The 17,294-nt window shown below is 53.2% G+C and overlaps 1 protein-coding gene, 1 long non-coding RNA gene and 1 pseudogene across 2 annotated transcripts in view; 2 read left to right on the top strand and 1 right to left on the bottom strand.

Annotated features, from left to right (window-relative positions):
* The window catches only part of LOC134737092 (uncharacterized), a 46,100-nt gene extending 36,768 nt beyond the window's left edge, over positions 1 to 9,332 (top strand). The window contains exon 2 of the long non-coding RNA XR_010121655.1: positions 9,081 to 9,332. This is a non-coding gene — a long non-coding RNA (uncharacterized lncRNA). The remainder of the gene's footprint in view (positions 1 to 9,080) is intronic.
* A 572-nt stretch (positions 9,333 to 9,904) lies between these two features.
* LOC129487012 (uncharacterized protein C5orf60-like) lies at positions 9,905 to 10,774 on the top strand. The gene is made up of 3 exons (XM_055287780.2): positions 9,905 to 9,939; positions 10,050 to 10,103; positions 10,332 to 10,774. The coding sequence occupies exons 1-3, from the start codon at positions 9,905 to 9,907 to the stop codon at positions 10,648 to 10,650; spliced, it is 408 nt and encodes a 135-aa protein (XP_055143755.1). The 3' UTR covers positions 10,651 to 10,774.
* A 2,956-nt stretch (positions 10,775 to 13,730) lies between these two features.
* On the bottom strand, positions 13,731 to 16,586 carry LOC129485942 (uncharacterized protein C5orf60-like; annotated as a pseudogene).
* Between the last annotated feature and the right edge of the window lie 708 nt (positions 16,587 to 17,294).

Genomic DNA, 17,294 nt, shown 5'->3' with positions numbered 1-17,294 from the left:
TTTAAGTCAAAAAAGCAGAAAAATAGAAAATAAAGGTAAAATGATAAAGGGATCAATTCAGCAAGAAGGTAGAACAGTTGTCAATGTAAACACACCTGACACAGGAGCCCCAGTTATTAAAGTAAGAGTTATTCGAGCAACAGACAGAGACAGACAGTAATAGCTGGGGACTCCAACACCCACTTTCAGCAACAGACACACCCTCTAGGCAGAAAAGTAACAAAGACCAGACTGACTCCAATATAAGTCAAAGGGACCTCACAGGTAATTACAGAACATTCCACCCACCAACTGCAGGACGTGCATTCTTCTCATCAGCTCACAAAACATTCTCCAAGACAGACCACATTTTAGGCCACAAAACAAATCTCAAAAAAGCATTTAAAAAAATGAAAATCATAGCAAGTATCTTCTCAGACCAAAATGGCATAAAACTAAAAGTCAATAACAAGAGAAACGTTGGAAACTCTCCAAGTACATGGTATATAGATAATGGTAATGGTCAGTGAAGAAATCAAAAAGGAAAGTAAAAACATTTCTTGAAAAAAAAAAGGAAACAAAACAGAAAAAAACAGGTATTTTTGAAGTAAAAAATGCAGAACAATAAAACAATTCAAAGATACAATAAAGTAAATATTTTCTGAACTAAAAATTGATTTGCATATATTTTCTTTTTTTTTATTAATTTTTTTTGCATACAAAAACAATAAACATTTTCTAAAAATACATACAAACAAAAAGATGCGTATCAAACATAGTAGGAAGGTTGCACATGGGAAGTCGGGGAATAGAAATGGGGGTGGGAGTTAAAATAAATGAGAGAGGGACTTTATATGGATCAGTGATAATAACTCAATCCTCTATTTGACAAAGAAGAGGGAGAAGGAAGAGGAAGAAAAAGAAAGTGGGATAAAGGATCAGAAAGGGAGGAAAATAGAAAAAATTAGAGTATGACTCCAGGGTAGACCTGTTTTGTTGTCATTGAGTTGGTTGGTTGGTTTGTCTGTTGTATTCTTCATGTTTCGCCAAGTTGGCCAGACTGGTCTCGAACTCCTAGCCCGAAGTGATCAACCCGCCTCGCCCCCCAGAGTGCCGGGACCACAGGCGTGAGCCACCACGTCCAGCCCCCACATTGCTTCTGGCCTCCGTGGTAGACCTCCCAGACGGAGCGGCCAGGCAGAGGAGCTCCTCACTTCTACCCAGACACGGGGCGGCCGGGCAGAGGGGCTCCTCACTTCCCAGACGGGGCGGCCAGGCAGAGACGCTCCTCACTTCTTCCCAGACGATAGGTGGCCGGGCAGAGGCGCTCCTCACTTCCCAGATGATGGGTGGTCGGGCAGAGGCGCTCCCCACTTCCCAGACAATGGGTGGCCGGGCAGAGGCGCTCCTCACCTCCCAGACGATGGGTGGCCGGGCAGAGGCGCTCCTCACTTCCCAGATGGGGCAGCCGGGCAGAGGCGCTCCTCACCTCCCAGACGATGGGTGGCCGGGCAGAGGCGCTCCTCACCTCCCAGACGATGGGTGGCCGGGCAGAGGCGCTCCTCACCTCCCAGACGATGGGTGGCCGGGCAGAGGCGCTCCTCACCTCCCAGACGGGGCAGCCGGGCAGAGGCGCTCCTCACTTCTTCCCGGACGGGGCGGCTGGGCAGAGGCGCTCCTCACTTCTTCCCGACGGGGCGGCCGGGCAGAGGCGCTCCTCACTTCTTCCCGGATGGGGCGCCCGGGCAGAGGAGCTCCTCATTTCTTCCCGGACGGGGCGGCCGGGCAGAGGCGCTCCTCACTTCCCAGACGGGGCGGCCGGGCAGAGGCGCTCCTCACTTCCTCCCGGACGGGGCGGCCGGGCAGAGGCGCTCCTCACCTCCCAGACGATGGGAGGCCTGGCAGAGGCGCTCCTCAATTCCCAGACGATGGGTGGCCGGGCAGAGGCGCTCCTCACTTCCCAGACGGTGGGTGGCCGGGCAGAGGCGCTCCTCATTTCTTCCCGGACGGGGTGGCCGGGCAGAGGCGCTCCTCACTTCCCAGACGGGGCGGCCGGGCAGAGGCGCTCCTCACTTCTTCCCAGACGGGGCGGCCGGGCAGAGGCGCTCCTCACTTCTTCCCGGACGGGGCGGCCGGGCAGAGGCGCTCCTCACTTCTTCCCGGACGGGGCGGCCGGGCAGACGCGCTCCTCACTTCTTCCCGGACGGGGCGCCCGGGCAGAGGCGCTCCTCACTTCTTCCCGGACGGGGCGGCCGGGCAGAGGCGCTCCTCACTTCTTCCCGGACGGGGCGCCCGGGCAGAGGCGCTCCTCACTTCTTCCCGGACGGGGCGGCCGGGCAGAGGCGCTCCTCATTTCTTCCCGGACGGGGCGGCCGGGCAGAGGCGCTCCTCACTTCCCAGATGGGGCGGCCGGACAGAGGCGCTCCTCACTTCTTCCCGGACGGGGGCGGCCGGGCAGAGGCTCTCCTCACTTCTTCCCGGACGGGGCGGCCGGGCAGAGGCGCTCCTCACTTCCTCCCGGACGGGGCGGCCGGGCAGAGGCGCTCCTCACTTCCCAGACGGGGCGGCCGGGCAGAGGCGCTCCTCACTTCCCAGACGGGGTGGCCGGGCAGAGGCGCTCCTCACTTCCCAGACCATGGGTGGCCGAGCAGAGGCGCTCCTCACTTCCCAGACGATGGGTGGCCGGGCAGAGGCGCTCCTCACTTCCCAGACGGGGCGGCCGGGCAGAGGCGCTCCTCACTTCCCAGACGGTGGGTGGCCGGGCAGAGGCGCTCCTCACTTCCCAGACGGTGGGTGGCCGGGCAGAGGCGCTCCTCACTTCCCAGACGGTGGGTGGCCGGGCAGAGGCGCTCCTCACTTCCCAGACGGGGCGGCCAGGCAGAGGTGCTCCCCACCTTCCAGATGGGGCGGCGGCCGGGCAGGGGCTGCAATCCCAGCACCCTGGCAGGCCAAGGCAGGCGGCCGGGGGGTAGAGGCTGCCGCGAGGCCAGACCACACCACCGCACTCCAGCCCGGGCAACACCGAGCACTGGGTGAGCGAGACTCCGTCTGTAGTCCCAGTACCTCGGGAGGCTGAGGCGGGCAGAGCACTCGGCGTCAGGAGCTGGCGAGCAGCGTGGCCAAGATGGCGAACGCATGCCTGCATCCAAAGGAGAAAAGGCAGGCAGCGGTGGCGCGCGCCGGCAGACTCAGGCAGTCCGCGGCGCGGGCAGCAGCAAGCCGAGTAGATTGTAGCCTGGGCCAGAGAGGGAAAGAAAGAAAGAAAGAAAGAGAGAAAGAGAGAAAGAGAGAAAGAGAGAAAGAGAGAGAGAGAGAGAGAGAGAGAGAGGGAGGGAGGGAGGGAGGAAGGAAGGAAGGAAGGGAGGAAGGAAGGAAGGAAGGAAGGAAGGAAGCGATTTGCATATATTTTCTTTCATTGGTAACAAACCGACTGGCAGGGAAAGGTGATGTCATTGATTAGATAGGATTTTTTTTTTTTTTTTTTTTTGAGACAGAGTCTTACTCTGTTGCCCAAGTGATTCTCCTGTCTCAGCCTCCCGAGTAGCTGGGATTACAGGCATGCACGACCACGCCCAGCTACTTTTTTGTATTTTTAGTAGAGATGGAATTTCACCATGTTGGCCAGGCTGGTCTCAAACTCCTGACCTCAGGCGATGCACCTGCCTTGGCCTCCCAAACTGCTAAGATTATAGGCGTGAGCCACTGCAGCCAGCTCACTGATAGGCCTTTAAAGCCACAGCCGAAGAAGCAGGAGTGTCTGTAACAGATGGCCAAACTGGGTTGTTTTGGGAGGAGTCAGTACAACTACAGCCCAGTGAATTTATTATGCCAGATAACACAGTGCTGGGGGCACCTACTGGAGTCGACAAGATCCCCTGGGGGCACAAGTGGCAACGGCTGTGCACCAGTGGCTGGATATTCCTGAAAAATGAAATAAAATTAAACTAGTGGTCATCCAAGAAGATGTAGAATTAATGTACTGAAAAGCATTGATGAACATGGTCCGGCTCAACAGGAAAGCTGCAGGAATCATGCACACGTTCAATGCCCACGCAGCCACTGACATCACTGGCTTTGGGGTTTGGGAGCAGGTACAGAATGTGGCCAGGCAGCAGACATGCTCTTTTTTTAAAAGTGCTTTCACAGGCAGGCACGGCGGCTCACGCCTGTAATCCTAGCACTTTGAGAGGCTGAGGCAGGCAGATCACCAGAGTTTGGGAATTTGAGACCAGCCTGACCAACATGGAGAAACCATCTCTACTATAAATACAGAAAATTAGCCAGGCATGGTGGCGCATGCCTGTAATCCCAGCTACTCGGGAGGCTGAGGTAGGAGAATCACTTGAACCCAGGAAACGGAGGTTGCAGTGAGCCAAGATCGCGCCATTGCACTCCAGCCTGGGCAACAAGAACAAAACTCTGACTCAAAAAAATAATAAAGTTGGCCAAGCGCGGTGGCTCAAGCCTATAATCCCAGCACTTTGGGAGGCTGAGGTGGGCAGATCACGAGGTCAAGAGATCAAGACCAGCCTGGCCAACATGGTGAAACTCCATCTCTACTAAAAATTCAAAAATTAGGCGTGTTGGCAGGTGCCTGTAATCCCAGCTACTCGGGAAGCTGAGGCAGGAGAATCGCTTGAACCAGGGAGGTGGAGGTTGCAGTGAGCCAAGATCGTGTCACTGCACTCCAGCCTGGGAGACAGAGCGAGACTCCATCTTTAAATAAATAAATTAATTAAAAATAAAATAAAAGTGCTTTCACATATGACAGACATTACCAATAGTAGTGTCAAATAGCAGCTGTTATCTCTTCGTTTTATGTATGTTTATCATATAAGTCTGATCTTTTTATACCGTCTTGAATGGTTTTCTGGAAAGACAGCATTGGTAAGTGGCACAGGATGGCATCCCAGGTGTAAGAGGGTAGCACGATTCCTTCGAGTCTTTGATGTGAAAAGCCTAGTCTTGTCACTCAAGAGCATCTCACACTCAGGGCATTTTCCAGTACTGCATTCTGTTCAACACAGCAAGTGCTTCACTGCATAACAAACACTTTGAAGACAAAAATAAATATTTTTTGGAGGCTTCCTGATATTTACAGTAATACTATTAACTGTTTTCTTTTTTTTTTTTGAGACAGAGTCTCACTGTCGCCCAGGCTGGAGTGCAGTGGTGTGATCTTGGCTCATCGCAGGCTCCACCCCCCCAGGGTTCACGCCATTCTCCTGCCTCAGCCTCCCAAGTAGCTGGGACTACAGGCGCCCGCCACCTCGCCCGGCTAATTTTTTTTTTTTTTTTTTTTTGTATTTTTAGTAGAAACGGGGTTTCACTGTGTTAGCCAGGATGGTCTCAATCTCCTGACCTCCTGATCCACCCGCCTCGGCCTCCCAAAGTGCTGGGATTACAGGCGTGAGCCACTGTGCCCGGCCAACTGTTTTCTTTATTGACAGCAAAAAAGAGATATTTTTCGGTATGTGATATAAATTAGATTTTTTTTTTTTTTTTTTGAGACTGAGTTTTGCTCTTGTTGCCCAGGCCAGAGTGCAGTGGCACGATCTCAGCTCACTGCAATCTCCGCCTCCCGGGTTCAAGCGATTCTCCTAAGCAGCTCGGACTACAGGCGCCCGCCACCACGCTTGGCTAATTTTTTGCGTTTTTAGTAGAGACGGGTTTTCAACATGTTGGGCAGGCTGGTCTCGAACTCCTGACCTCAGCTGATCCGCCTATCTTGGCCTCCCAAAGTGCTGGGATTACAGGCATGAGCCACCACACCGGGCTAATTTTTTGCATTTTTGGTAGAGATGGGTTTTCACCATGTTGGACAGGCTGGTCTCGAACTCCTGACCTCAGGTGATCCACCCGCCTCGGCCTCCTAAAGTGCTGGGATTACAGGCATGAGCCACTACACCGGGCCAAAATTAGATGTTTCTTGGTGTAACAGAAATTGCCTTCCAAAAGGAAGTTCATGTATTATGCTCATTTGCAATATCTAATTACTCAAATAACTTTTAAGTTTAGTCAATAACAAAGATTGTTCTGTATGTGGTAGTGTTTAATACCCGTTTTTTGTTTTTTGTTTTTTGTTTTTTTTTTTTTTTTTTCCTGAGATGGAGTCTCACCTGTTGCCCAGGCTGGAGTGCAATAGCATGATCTCGTCTCACTGCAGCCTCTGCCTCCCAGGTTCAAGCCATTCTCCAGCCTCAGCCTCCCAGGTAGCTGGGACTACAGGCGCACGTCACCAAGCTCAGCTAGTTATTCTAACTTTTAGTAGAGACAGGGTTTCACTATGTTGGGCAGGCTGGTCTCAAACTCCTGACCTTATGTGATCCCCCTATCTTGGCCTCCCAAAGTGCTGGAATTACAGGCACCCGCCCGGCCAATACATTTTGTAAAATTTTGTATATTGATTTCAGGCCTTTTATTTTCTTAAAAGCAGCAGCTATTTAGCCTAATTCTTAGCATTGTTTTGATCTCTGGGCCGCTAGTATTTTATGCACGCTTTCTGTGATCCGTGTTCAAAATCTGCATTGCCAGTGTTACAGCTTAAATGTAAGCTTGTTATTTAAATACATATTTAATTTTTAAACTTGCTCCTGTATGGCTGGGTGCAATGGCTCATGCCTGTAATCCCAGCACTTTGGGAGGCTGAGGTGGGTGGATCACCTGAGGTCAGTTGTTTGAGACCAGCCTCGCCAACATGGTGAAACCTCGTCTCTACTAAAAATACAAAAATTAGCCGGGTGTGGTGGTGGGCACCTGTAATCCCAGCTACTCGGGAGGCTGAGGCAGGAGAATCGCTTGAACCCGGGTGGTGGGGGTTGCAGTGACCTGAGATTGCACCACTGCACTCCAGCCTGGGGGACAGAGTGAGACTCCATCTCAAAAAAGTGTTGTAACCATGCAAGTTATAGAAAAACGCCACACTTAGAGACAAATTAAAGAGTCCTTTATTAGCTGGCGACCGAGAGGCAACTCACGCCTAAAATTCTCTTGGCCCCGAGGAAGGGGCTAAGTTAGTTTTTATACTATGGTCTGAATAGGGGAGGATTTTAGCTGAAGCAATTTTTACAGAAGCAGAACTGGCAAAAAGTTAAAAAATTGATTGGTTACAAATGCAGTTACAAAAAAATAAACAGTTCCAGGTGCAGGGGCTTAAACTATCACGAAGAGATAAATGCAGGGGTTTTGGGTGCCATCCGCCGTGCGCGCCCCAAGGAGCTGCTGGTGCAGCTCGCCTCAACATCTTATCAACAGGTGCATTCCTGGACGTGCTTCGAGTCAGTTTTACACTAGCTATGCCTGGGGGGCGGTGAAAGGGGTTACAAGTGAAGAAACTAAAATGGAGTCTGTCTGGCTCTCTCTCTGCTAGGAGAGAGTCACTCAGGTTAAAACAAGGTAGGGTGTCACAAAAGAAAAACATTGCTCCAAGGGCCGGGCGCGGTGGCTCACGCCTGTAATCCCAGCACTTTGGGAGGCCGAGGCAGGCGGATCATGAGGTCAGGAGATCGAGACCATCCTGGCTAACACGGTGAAACCCTGTCTCTACTAAAAATACAAAAATATTAGCCGGGCGTGGTGGCGTGTGCCTGTAGTCCCAGCTACTCGGGAGGCTGAGGCAGGAGAATGGTGTGAACCCAGGAGGTGGAGCTTGCAGTGAGCCAAGATTGCGCCACTGCACTCCAGCCTGGGCGACAGAGCAAGACTCCGTCTCAAAAAAAAAACAAAAAAAAAAACATTGCTCCTGTCATACCAGATGCCCCTTTTAGTATTATTTTAGAAGCATTGGGGGGGTTTCAGCTAAAGTGCAATTTACCAGAAAACACTAGATTTTAGCTTTATAAAACTCTTAAATGTTTCCTGGGACCTATATTTTCTTGAATTAATTTTTGTAGTTCTAGGCCGGGCACAGTGGCTCACGCCTGTAATCTCAGCACTCTCGGAGGTCAAGGCAGGTGGCTCATAGGTGTCAAGAGTTCAAGACCAGCCTGGCCAACATGGTGAAACCTCCGTCTCTACTGAAAATACAAAAATTAGCCAGGCGGTAGTGGCGTGCACCTGTAATTCCAGCTACTTGGGAGGCTGAGGCAGGAGAATCGCTCGAGCCTGAGAGGCAGAAGTTGCAGTGAGCCGAGGTCTCACCAGGGCACTCCAGTATGGGTGACAGTGTGAGACTGTTTCTTTTTTTTTTTTTTTGAGACAGAGTCTGGCTCTGTCGCCCAGGCTGGAGTGCAGTGGCACAATCTCGGCTCACTGCAAGCTCCGCCTCCCGGGTTCACGCCATTCTCCTGCCTCAGCCTCCCGAGTAGCTGGGACTACAGGCGCCCGCCACCACGCCCGGCTAATTTTTTTGTATTTTTTTTAGTAGAGACGGGGTTTCACTGTGGTCTCGATCTCCTGACCTTGTGATCCGCCTGCCTCGGCCTCCCAAAGTGCTGGGATTATAAGCGTGAGCCACCGCGCCCGGCCCCCAGAGTGAGACTGTTTCAAAACAAAACAACAACAAAAACTGTAGTTCTAGAATAAATAGGTGATCTAAAAAGATGTTGTCTGTGTTACTTAAAAACAGAGGCTTCTATATATATATATATATATATATATATATATATATATATATATATAAAATTTTTATTTATTTATTTATTTTGAGATGGAGTCTCGCTCTGTCGTCCAGGCTGGAGTGCAGTGGCGCAATCTCGGCTCACTGCAACCTCCACCTCCCAGGTTCCAGTGATTCTCCTGCCTCAGCCTCTAGAGTAGCTGGGGCTATAGGCGTGCGCCACCACACCCCTAATTTTTGTATTTTTTAGTAGAGACAGGGTTTCACCATATTGGCCAGGCTGGTCTCGAACTCCTGACCTTGTGATCCACCCACCTCGGCCTCCCAAAGTGCTGGGATTACAGGCGTGAGCCACCGCGCCTGGCTGGCTTCCTTGTATTTTAACCCACTGAACAATGAGAAAATCCTTCTCATTAAGCACAAGGGCACTAGATCCTTGGGTGCCTGACTTCCTAAGAGAAGCAGCATATCCTGAAAGTTTCTGACACTTCCTGCTCACAGGCACCAAAGCCACATGTGTAAACTTATCCACTTCTTGCCAAAGGAACCTTCCCCTGGGAAGATGAAGCTCCCTGGAAGAGGCTTCTTAGACGTGACCATCTCCAGGAACCAGCGGGCAACCTTTAAGTGTGTGTGACCAGACCTCCAGCTATAAGCATGACGTGCAGTACAGAACAGCCTGCTATGAAACTGAAATTGATTGGACATTTTATAGGAATTGATAGAGATGAAGGTCCTCAAAAGCTTTAAATCTGTGATCTGCAAAATAAAATGTGTTGGAAACCTCTGGACAAAATTTTTTTTTCTTCTACTATATTTGGAATATTTTTCTTCCATTATTAAGTACACATGTGTATGTGTGTACAAACTGTCCAGGAAAATGCCATATGATAATGAACAGTGAGATATACATATTTATTTATTTGAGATGAAGTTACACATTTATTTATTTGAGATGAAGTTTCACTCTTGTTGCCCAGGCCAGAGTGCAGTGGCGCAATCTCAGCTCACTGCAAGCTCCGCCTCCCAGGTTCAAGTGACTCTCCTGCCTCAGCCTCCCAAGTAGCTGGGATTACAGGTGCCAGCCACCACACCTGGCTAATTTTTTGTATTTTTAGTAGAGATGGGGTTTCACCATGTTGGCCAGGCTGCCCTTGAACTCCTGACCTCAGGTGATCTGCCTGCCCTGGCCTCCCAAAGTGCTGGGATTACAGGCGTGAGCCACCACATCTGGCCACCTCCTGAAGTCTTTGCTGCACAGGGCTCCGTCTTTTTGTGGGGCCAGGAGGGTGGGATTCTGCCCTCATCTGCTGGCCAGTGCTCCCACCTCATTTTACCCACTGGACTGCCCGGCCAGGAGAGTTTGGCATGGGATGCATCCACCACTCAGGGGCCTGTGGGAGGTAGTCACCCCCTCCTGGCCAGACTGAGCGCCTTTGCTTTGCAGTCCACTGATTCAAGTGTTAATCCCTCCCTCACCACCATAACCCATCTCCTGCTTTCCAGCTTGCAGATGTCTCTTGAAAGAACTGGAGAACCTTGAGGACCACACTCTCCTGCTGGAAAAGTAAGGCTCTTTCCCCTTCTCTCCCATGTCCTCCTTCCTACCAGGGCCTGGGATGCCAGCCCAGGGCCTGGGGCCGATCTGAGAGGGGAGATCACAGCCGTGATGTCACTAAAGCCCAGGGGCAGGGGTAGGCAGAGCTTTGTGAAGTCAGGAAGGGGGCCCTGGAGGAGTGTGGGCCGCAGGTGCCCAGTGCTCCCTGCTGCAGCCTGTGCCTCCTGTCTCCTGCAGGTGCCTGAGGAAGCTCCCTGGGGAGGGCAGCTCCCACCACCTTCCACGCGAAGAACGCCCAGGGCCAGTGTACAAACGAGCACCTGCTAGGAACCACCAGCCATGTGGGGGGTGTGGGAAAGCTTCTCCTACCAGCTTGTCCCCACGGGCTCCCCCGGCTCCTCTGGCCTCCACGCTGTCATCAGTCCCGAAGGCTTCTGTAGGGTGCTTTGAGTCTCTGTCATCCCTGAGCTCCTCCAAGCCACCAGAGCTTTTGTGTCCCCTGAAGCATCCTTCACACCGGCCACCTGCGAGCACCCTATCACCAAACCCAGAATGAATTCTCCCCTCCCTGGCTTTTGTGTTCTGTTCAGGTCTTTGATGGATTGTAGGGTCCACCCACACTGGGGAAGGCCATCTGCTTTGCAGAGTCCACTGGTTCATGTGTTAATCTCACCTAGAACTCCCTCACACACACCCAGAATAATGTTCGGACAAATGTCTGCCCTCTGTGGGCCAGTCAAGCGGACCCATGAAATTAACCAACACAGGCTCTGAGACTCCAGGCCCAAGAGGCCCGTGTCCTCCAGCTTCTGCTGATGTGGCCCAGGGGTCCCTGGGGACAGGCTGTGGCCGGGAGGCTGAAGCTGTGGCCTGGATGGGGATGGGGCCACTCAGCAGCATGTCCCCTGGTCATGTCCTTCACACCTGAGCCTCCCTCCTCCTCTGTAAGGGGGCTGTACTGCTGTGCTGCCCATAACTGATGAACCATATGGTGTGCTTTGACAACCTGCCCCAGTGATGGACATGACACCAAGACCCCGCCTGGGCTGCTACCAGATGAGGGCACTGGGGCTGGAAGAGGTCAGCTGACTGCTCGGGGTTCCATGGCCAGTCAAAGGCATGGCTGGGATCTGAGCCCAGGCAGTCTGGCTCCAGAGGCCACACTCCCACCCCTAGACCACCCCTCTGCCTGCCCCTCATGGGGGTGATGTGGTTTCCCCTACTCTTGCTGGCTCATGGCTGTTTCTGAAGGTGATGGAGGAGCCCACCAGCCCAGGTCCTGGGGTCAGTCCAGGCTTTGTAGCAGGAAGCTGAGGCAGAGCGGGGGCCTCAGGGTGGGGAGGATGACCCTCTGCCATCAGGAGAGAACCTTGTCTTTTGCTGGGACCCAACCAGGGCTGACCTCGGTGGGGGGATGCCCAGGGCATGAGGTTGGGGGGAGTTGAATGGCCTCGAAGGAGGAAGGCTCCCCACACTCGAATGAGAGAACCCCTGACAGAGACCCCAGACTTAGTGTAAGATCCCAGATGGAATGGCCTTCACATATGGTTGATACAGGCTCTTAAAATACTGAAATAGGCCGGGCGCGGTGGCTCAAGCTTGTAATCCCAGCACTTTGGGAGGCCGAGGCGGGCGGATCACGAAGTCAGGAGATCGAGACCATCCTGGCTAACACGGTGAAACCCCCGTCTCTACTAAAAATACAAAAAATTAGCCGGGCGTGTTGGCAGGCTCCTGTAGTCCCAGCTACTCGGGAGGCTGAGGCAGGAGAATGGCATGAACCCAGGAGGCGGAGCTTGCAGTGAGCCGAGATCGTGCCACTGCACTCCAGCCTGGGGGACAGAGAAAGACTCCGTCTCAAAAAAAAAAAAACTGAAATAGTTCTGGTGAGTGCTGAGATTTGTTGGACTGTGTTTAAAATTCTGGAATGTGTGCGTGTGTGCGTGTGTGTGTGCGTGCGTGTGTGTGTGCGTGTGTGCATGTGTGTGTGTGTGCGTGCGTGTGTGTGTGCGTGCGTGTGTGTGTGCGTGCGTGCATGTGTGTGCGTGCGTGTGTGTGTGTGTGTGTGGTGACGGTGCTGGTGAGCTTGGAGAGGCTCTAGTCTTAAAATGGAGACTGGCCCCGAGAAGCTCTCCAACTGCAAAGGAGCCTGCGTGGTCCTGGAGGGTGGGTCTTTGATTCCTACTTCCTCGACAGGGTGCCTGAGGGCTCAGGACCGAGGGATGGAGGCTGCTGGCGGGGAAAATGGCACGTCCCTGGCAGGGAAAGGCCAGGCCTGTGAGGGCTTGATAAACCTGGCTCCACACACAGTTCATGCTGCCCGGGCTTCAGGGACCAGCACCTCCACCTCCTGTCCTCCAGTTGAGGACTCAGGGCTCCCAGAGAAAGGAGCAGGGTTCCCCCAAGCCCCCGACACCAGGACCAGCCAGGCTGTGGCCTCCACCCCTCCTTGTGCATTTCTGCCCTCCCTAGGCTTCCCTGCGGCTTCACTGCCATCTCCTGGAAACCAGCCCAGTGTTTACCCAGCCTTGTCCTCAGCAACCATGGCCTGCAAATCCTATTCCATGTGCCTGGATTTCCTGTCTGGACACACAGGCCCTGTGAACAGTTTAGGCAGTTCCCAACTTCGTGATCACAGCAGGTCCCTCTGGCCCTCCCTGCAGCATCCCTAGTCTGGGCCAGGGCCACCCCACCCACGGGAGGATGGGTCGGAGCTGTCCTCCCAGAGCCAGGCTGGAACGGGCCCCACAGCCTTCAGGGAGGTCCTTTTCCTCTACAAAGCTGGTCACCTTCTCTGACTCTCACCCTCATAGGCTCTGGCCGCGGCGTCTTCTGGCAGTCTCCATTCCCAGGGCCTCTGTGTCTTTAAGTCTAGGTTGGGTATTGACCCGGCCACCCCGGCTTTCTTCCCATCCGCATTCACACTGCATATTCCACACCCTCTTGCCTTCTACCTTTCTACGCTTCACCGTGTCCTTTGTAAGCAACGTCTGGCTAGATTTTGTTTTGTGTCCAGTTGGACAGGCTCTGTTTTGTCCATTTATGGTTCTGGTTTTTACTGATCTATGAGAATTATTTCCACCACTTAATTTTTTTGTCCTGGCTTTTCTAAAGTTCTATTTTCTCTCTCCTTTCCTAACTTCTAGTAGAGAGACTCAATTTTCTGTATTCCCCTTCCTCTTCTGAATGACTCAGAGGTTATGGCTCCCGCAGATACCCCATGTCTAAGCCATGGAGTCCGTGAACATCACCTTGTATGGTGAAAGATATGATTAGGGGAGGGACCCTGAGAGGAGGAGCATATCCTGAGTCATCCAGGCAGGCCCTAAATGCCTTATCAGACAGAAGCCAAGGGAGCTTCGACCCAGACCTGCACAGGCAACAAGGCCCCATGAAAGACGGAGCAGGTCTTGGAGACGCAGCCGCAGCGCAGGAACCCCAGAGCAGCCGCTGGAGGCCCGTAGAGGCCGGGAAGGCTCCTCCCCAGGAGCCGCAGGAGCAGCATGGCCCTGCCTTCTCCAGGCCTTGACTTCTGTCTTCTGGCCCCCAGGACTGTGAGGGGATAAGTTTCTGCTGCTGTGAACCCCCAGGCCTGTAGTAGCTTGTTACAGCAGCCACAGGAAACTAACACGGAGGTCGTATTTTCTCTTTTACTTTAATAAACTGCCTTGAACACTTTATCGTGTGCACTGGAACAGGCTGGCTCTTGGCCTAGACACAGCCAGCGTCTCCACTCGTTCCTCTCCCAATCCATTAGAACACGCATTTCCAGCATCTGTGGGGTGCCCAGATCAGGGAGGGGACGTGCCTCCAAGTTGTCCTCAGGAGATTCCCAGTTGTTCGTGGATGTCAGATATGCGGTGTCCATGGGAGTGTCTGGGATGTTGGTGTCTTGTGCGTCCAGCAGCGTTGGCACGTTCAGGCTGAGGAAAGTGGGGCCCCTGCCTCCACCTGCCTGCATGTGGGGTCTCCCTAGAAGGAAGCCTTTGGTAGGGGGGTGGGAAGATTAGGGTGCTCGAATGGGTACTGTGAGGAGGTGCAGTGGCACCAGGCTCTAGCAGCCTCCTGCCTCCAGGAGAGGCCCAGGTTGGGATCACTGTGGCAACCAATGCCTCGGATCACTCCAGGGCTAGAAGGCACCCACCAGCTACACAGCTCAGGGGTGTCGCACATTGGACATATTATGGGGTCAGTTTGAGAATCAGCCTGCCTGGAGTCGGACCAGGACACCGGGCCAGGATTCTGTTGTCAGGGAGGGGAACGCCCACGTGGTTTGTGTGAAAGATGCTCCAGGGAGCACAAAGACTCTGGTCACTGGGAGAAGCTCAGGGATGACAGAAACCCCAGGGATTTTATGGAGATGCCCAGGTTTGCCGATAGGGTGCTTGCGTATGGCTCGTATAAAGGGTGCTTCAGGGGACACGAAGACACTGGTAGCTTGGAGGAGCTCAGGGATGACAGAGACCCAGAGGACCCTATGGAGGTCTTTGGGACTGATGATGGCGTGGAGGCCAGAGGAGCCGAGGAGCCTGTGCGGACAACCTGGTGGGAGAAGCCTTCCCACACCCCCCACCTGGCCAGTGAACTCTCCAAGGGCCTTGTTTGAACAACTTGCTCAGGCGGTCTCAGCTTAGAAGGCAGTGGAAGCTGCTTTCCCCCAGGGAGCTTCCTCAGGCACCTGCAGGAGACAGGAGGCACAGGCTGCAGCCGGGAGCACTGGGCACCTGCGGTCCACACCCCTCCAGGGCCCCCCCTGCTGACTTCACAAAGCTCTGCCTACCCCTGCCCAGGGCTTTAGTGGCATCACAGCTGTGATCTCCCCTCCCAGATCAGCCCCAGGCCCTGGGGGTGGCATCCTAGGCCCTGGTAGGAAGGAGGACATGGGAGAGAAGGAGAAAGAGCCTCACGTTTTCAGCAGGAAAGCGTAGACCTCAAGGTTGTCCAGTTCTTTCAAGAGAATTCTGCAATCTGGAAAGCAGGAGATGGGTTATGGCGGCGAGGGAGGGAACTGGGACTTACAGGAGGCTGAGTGCATGTGCCCTTAGGGGAGACCCCGGGATCGGGGATTAGACCCTGGAGCCCCAGCATCCCTGTCCAAGGCCACAGGGCCCCAAGAGTGATAGCCAGGTGCCCAGTGAGCAGCACTTTATCATCTCCAAAGTGCTTCCCGACACGCCCCATCATGGGGGTCACGACCACCTCCTGGGGAGAGAGGACAGGGGCAGTCTCAGAGGACTCAGCCATGTTAAACAGCTGCCCACATAGACCTGCATCCCCTCCTGCACGTCCAGGTGATCACTGGTCCCCTCCTGGGCAACACCCGCTCCCTGGACCCCATGGCTTCATCCCAGCAGGGAATCGGAGACAGATCCCGGGTTCCAATTGCCCTACCAGGAGCTTCCCCATCAGGCCTCTGCAGATGACTTCCTAGGAGACTTGGTGCTTGTTCCTAGGGACAGGTGAAGCTGTCATCTCTGGGGCTTCTGGGACCCTCAGAGCCTTACCTTTCAAAGTGATATATCTATTTCCGATCCTGATCCATTTCCCCTCTTCAGCTTGATCCTGAGGGACAAGAAAGAGGGCGCAGGCCAGGTCTCAGTCTCTTGTCCCCACAGCTGCAGACCCACAGTGCTCGTGAATGACACACTTTCTCCACCCAGCTCACGGAGCCCTGTGTGCTTCTCTTTCACTGGTTTCTAAAGTGCATAATAACCTTTTCTGGTTTCCTTCTTTGAAAAGCACAGAGGGGTTTTCTACGTGAGGCCCGCCCTGGGCGTCCTCAGTCCCTGTTTCGCTGCTTGGGAAACACACACACTTGGGTCTGCAGGTGCCTCTGGGCTGGCAGGGAGGATTCTGCTTCCGGGGAGGCCAGAGGCGACTCCAGTCTCAGGTGGGAGGCTCTCAGGGGCTCAGCACAGCCGCCAGAGCACCTCGCACAGAGGCTGGGCCCTGAGGCACCTGCGTGGGAAGGCGGCTGATGAGCCCGGGCTCAGGGCCTGTCCTCCCAAAGAGACCTCACCCCTCTCATGACCGGGTCCTCGCTGCTGAGTCCCGGGGTTTGCTTTTGCTGTGATGCTTCCCGTGCACCCCCACAGATGGTCTGGGAGCTTGGGATGGAAATCCTATGCCCACTCCAACCCCTGCCTGCCCTGCTGTCCCTAGAGGGAGATTTCCCATCACAGGAGCGCCTCTGGTTGATGTGGAAAAGTGGAAAAGAGAGCAGGAAAAATAGAATCATTCTCTGCCGGGTGTGGGCTGAGGGCTCCTTACATTCTCGCTGTTCTCCTCTCTGGGAGGCACTGAGGACGGCTCCCTGGGAATGTAGGGGCGTAAGATGATCAGGATTACCAGGCTAAACACAATGAAGAGGACGAAATGGATGATCTCGGGAATGGGGCTGGGGCACAGCTCTGTACCAATAACACTGCCCAGAGGAAAGAGAATGTCCATGTCAACTGCACTGCTGTCCTCATGCAGCTGAGCCCTGGGCATCCCCTCTGGGACTAGTTATTGGGGCCCAGGCCCACATCACAGAGCTGGGGCCTCCCCCTCACAAAGGGCTCCTAAGGGTGGGGTGGGCAGTGGGAGGAGGAAGCTAAAGCCCAGCCCCGCCCACCATCACCCACCCCTGCAGTTCCCTCCACCCTCCTGGCCTTCCAGATCCCTCCTTCCCACTCCACTTGCTCAACCTGTCAGAGACAGACCTGGTCCGTTTTCTGTCTTCTCACCCTGGCACACAGATAGTACCTGGTTCCTTGGAGATCTCTGCTCAGGCTCCCTCAATTTCACAGCTTTTGAGGATCTGGATTTGTCCCTGAAATTTCTGTTATTTCCAGGGATTATTGCTCCAGGGTCTCCTCTGCCTGCGATTCTAACTTCCCCACACAATATGTTCTTGCCTTGCATCAACTTAGACATACAGCTTACTTTTTTATACTTGTTTATCATTGTGAGTTTTGAATAAAATTTTTATAACTTTTGTTTCAATTAATCTTTACTATCTTCAGCTAGACTTCATCAAAAATTAAATCAATTCTTTATTATTAAAATTCATAGGACTAAAAAAGTACAAAAATTGAACTAATTAAACCTTCAAAGAATATTTTTATATACTTGCAATATTTTTGCTTCTAAAATCAATAAAAGTTAAAGTGCATGAGAAATTTTGGAATATTCGGCATACACACACACACATATACA

This window comes from Symphalangus syndactylus, chromosome 7 (assembly GCF_028878055.3).
Source record: "Symphalangus syndactylus isolate Jambi chromosome 7, NHGRI_mSymSyn1-v2.1_pri, whole genome shotgun sequence".
Taxonomy (NCBI): Eukaryota; Metazoa; Chordata; class Mammalia; order Primates; family Hylobatidae; genus Symphalangus; species Symphalangus syndactylus.
Note: the sequence above shows the minus strand (reverse complement) of the source record. Positions and strands in the feature narration are given on the sequence as shown.

Bases quoted from the DNA above. Each gene is read 5' to 3' on its own strand.
- LOC129487012 (XM_055287780.2), top strand. From the start codon at position 9,905: ATGGGATGCATCCACCACTCAGGGGCCTGTGGGAG. The intron at 9,940-10,049 runs GTAGTCACCCCC...TCCAGCTTGCAG, and splicing joins CACTCAGGGGCCTGTGGGAG to ATGTCTCTTGAAAGAACTGG. The intron at 10,104-10,331 runs GTAAGGCTCTTT...TGTCTCCTGCAG, and splicing joins CACACTCTCCTGCTGGAAAA to GTGCCTGAGGAAGCTCCCTG.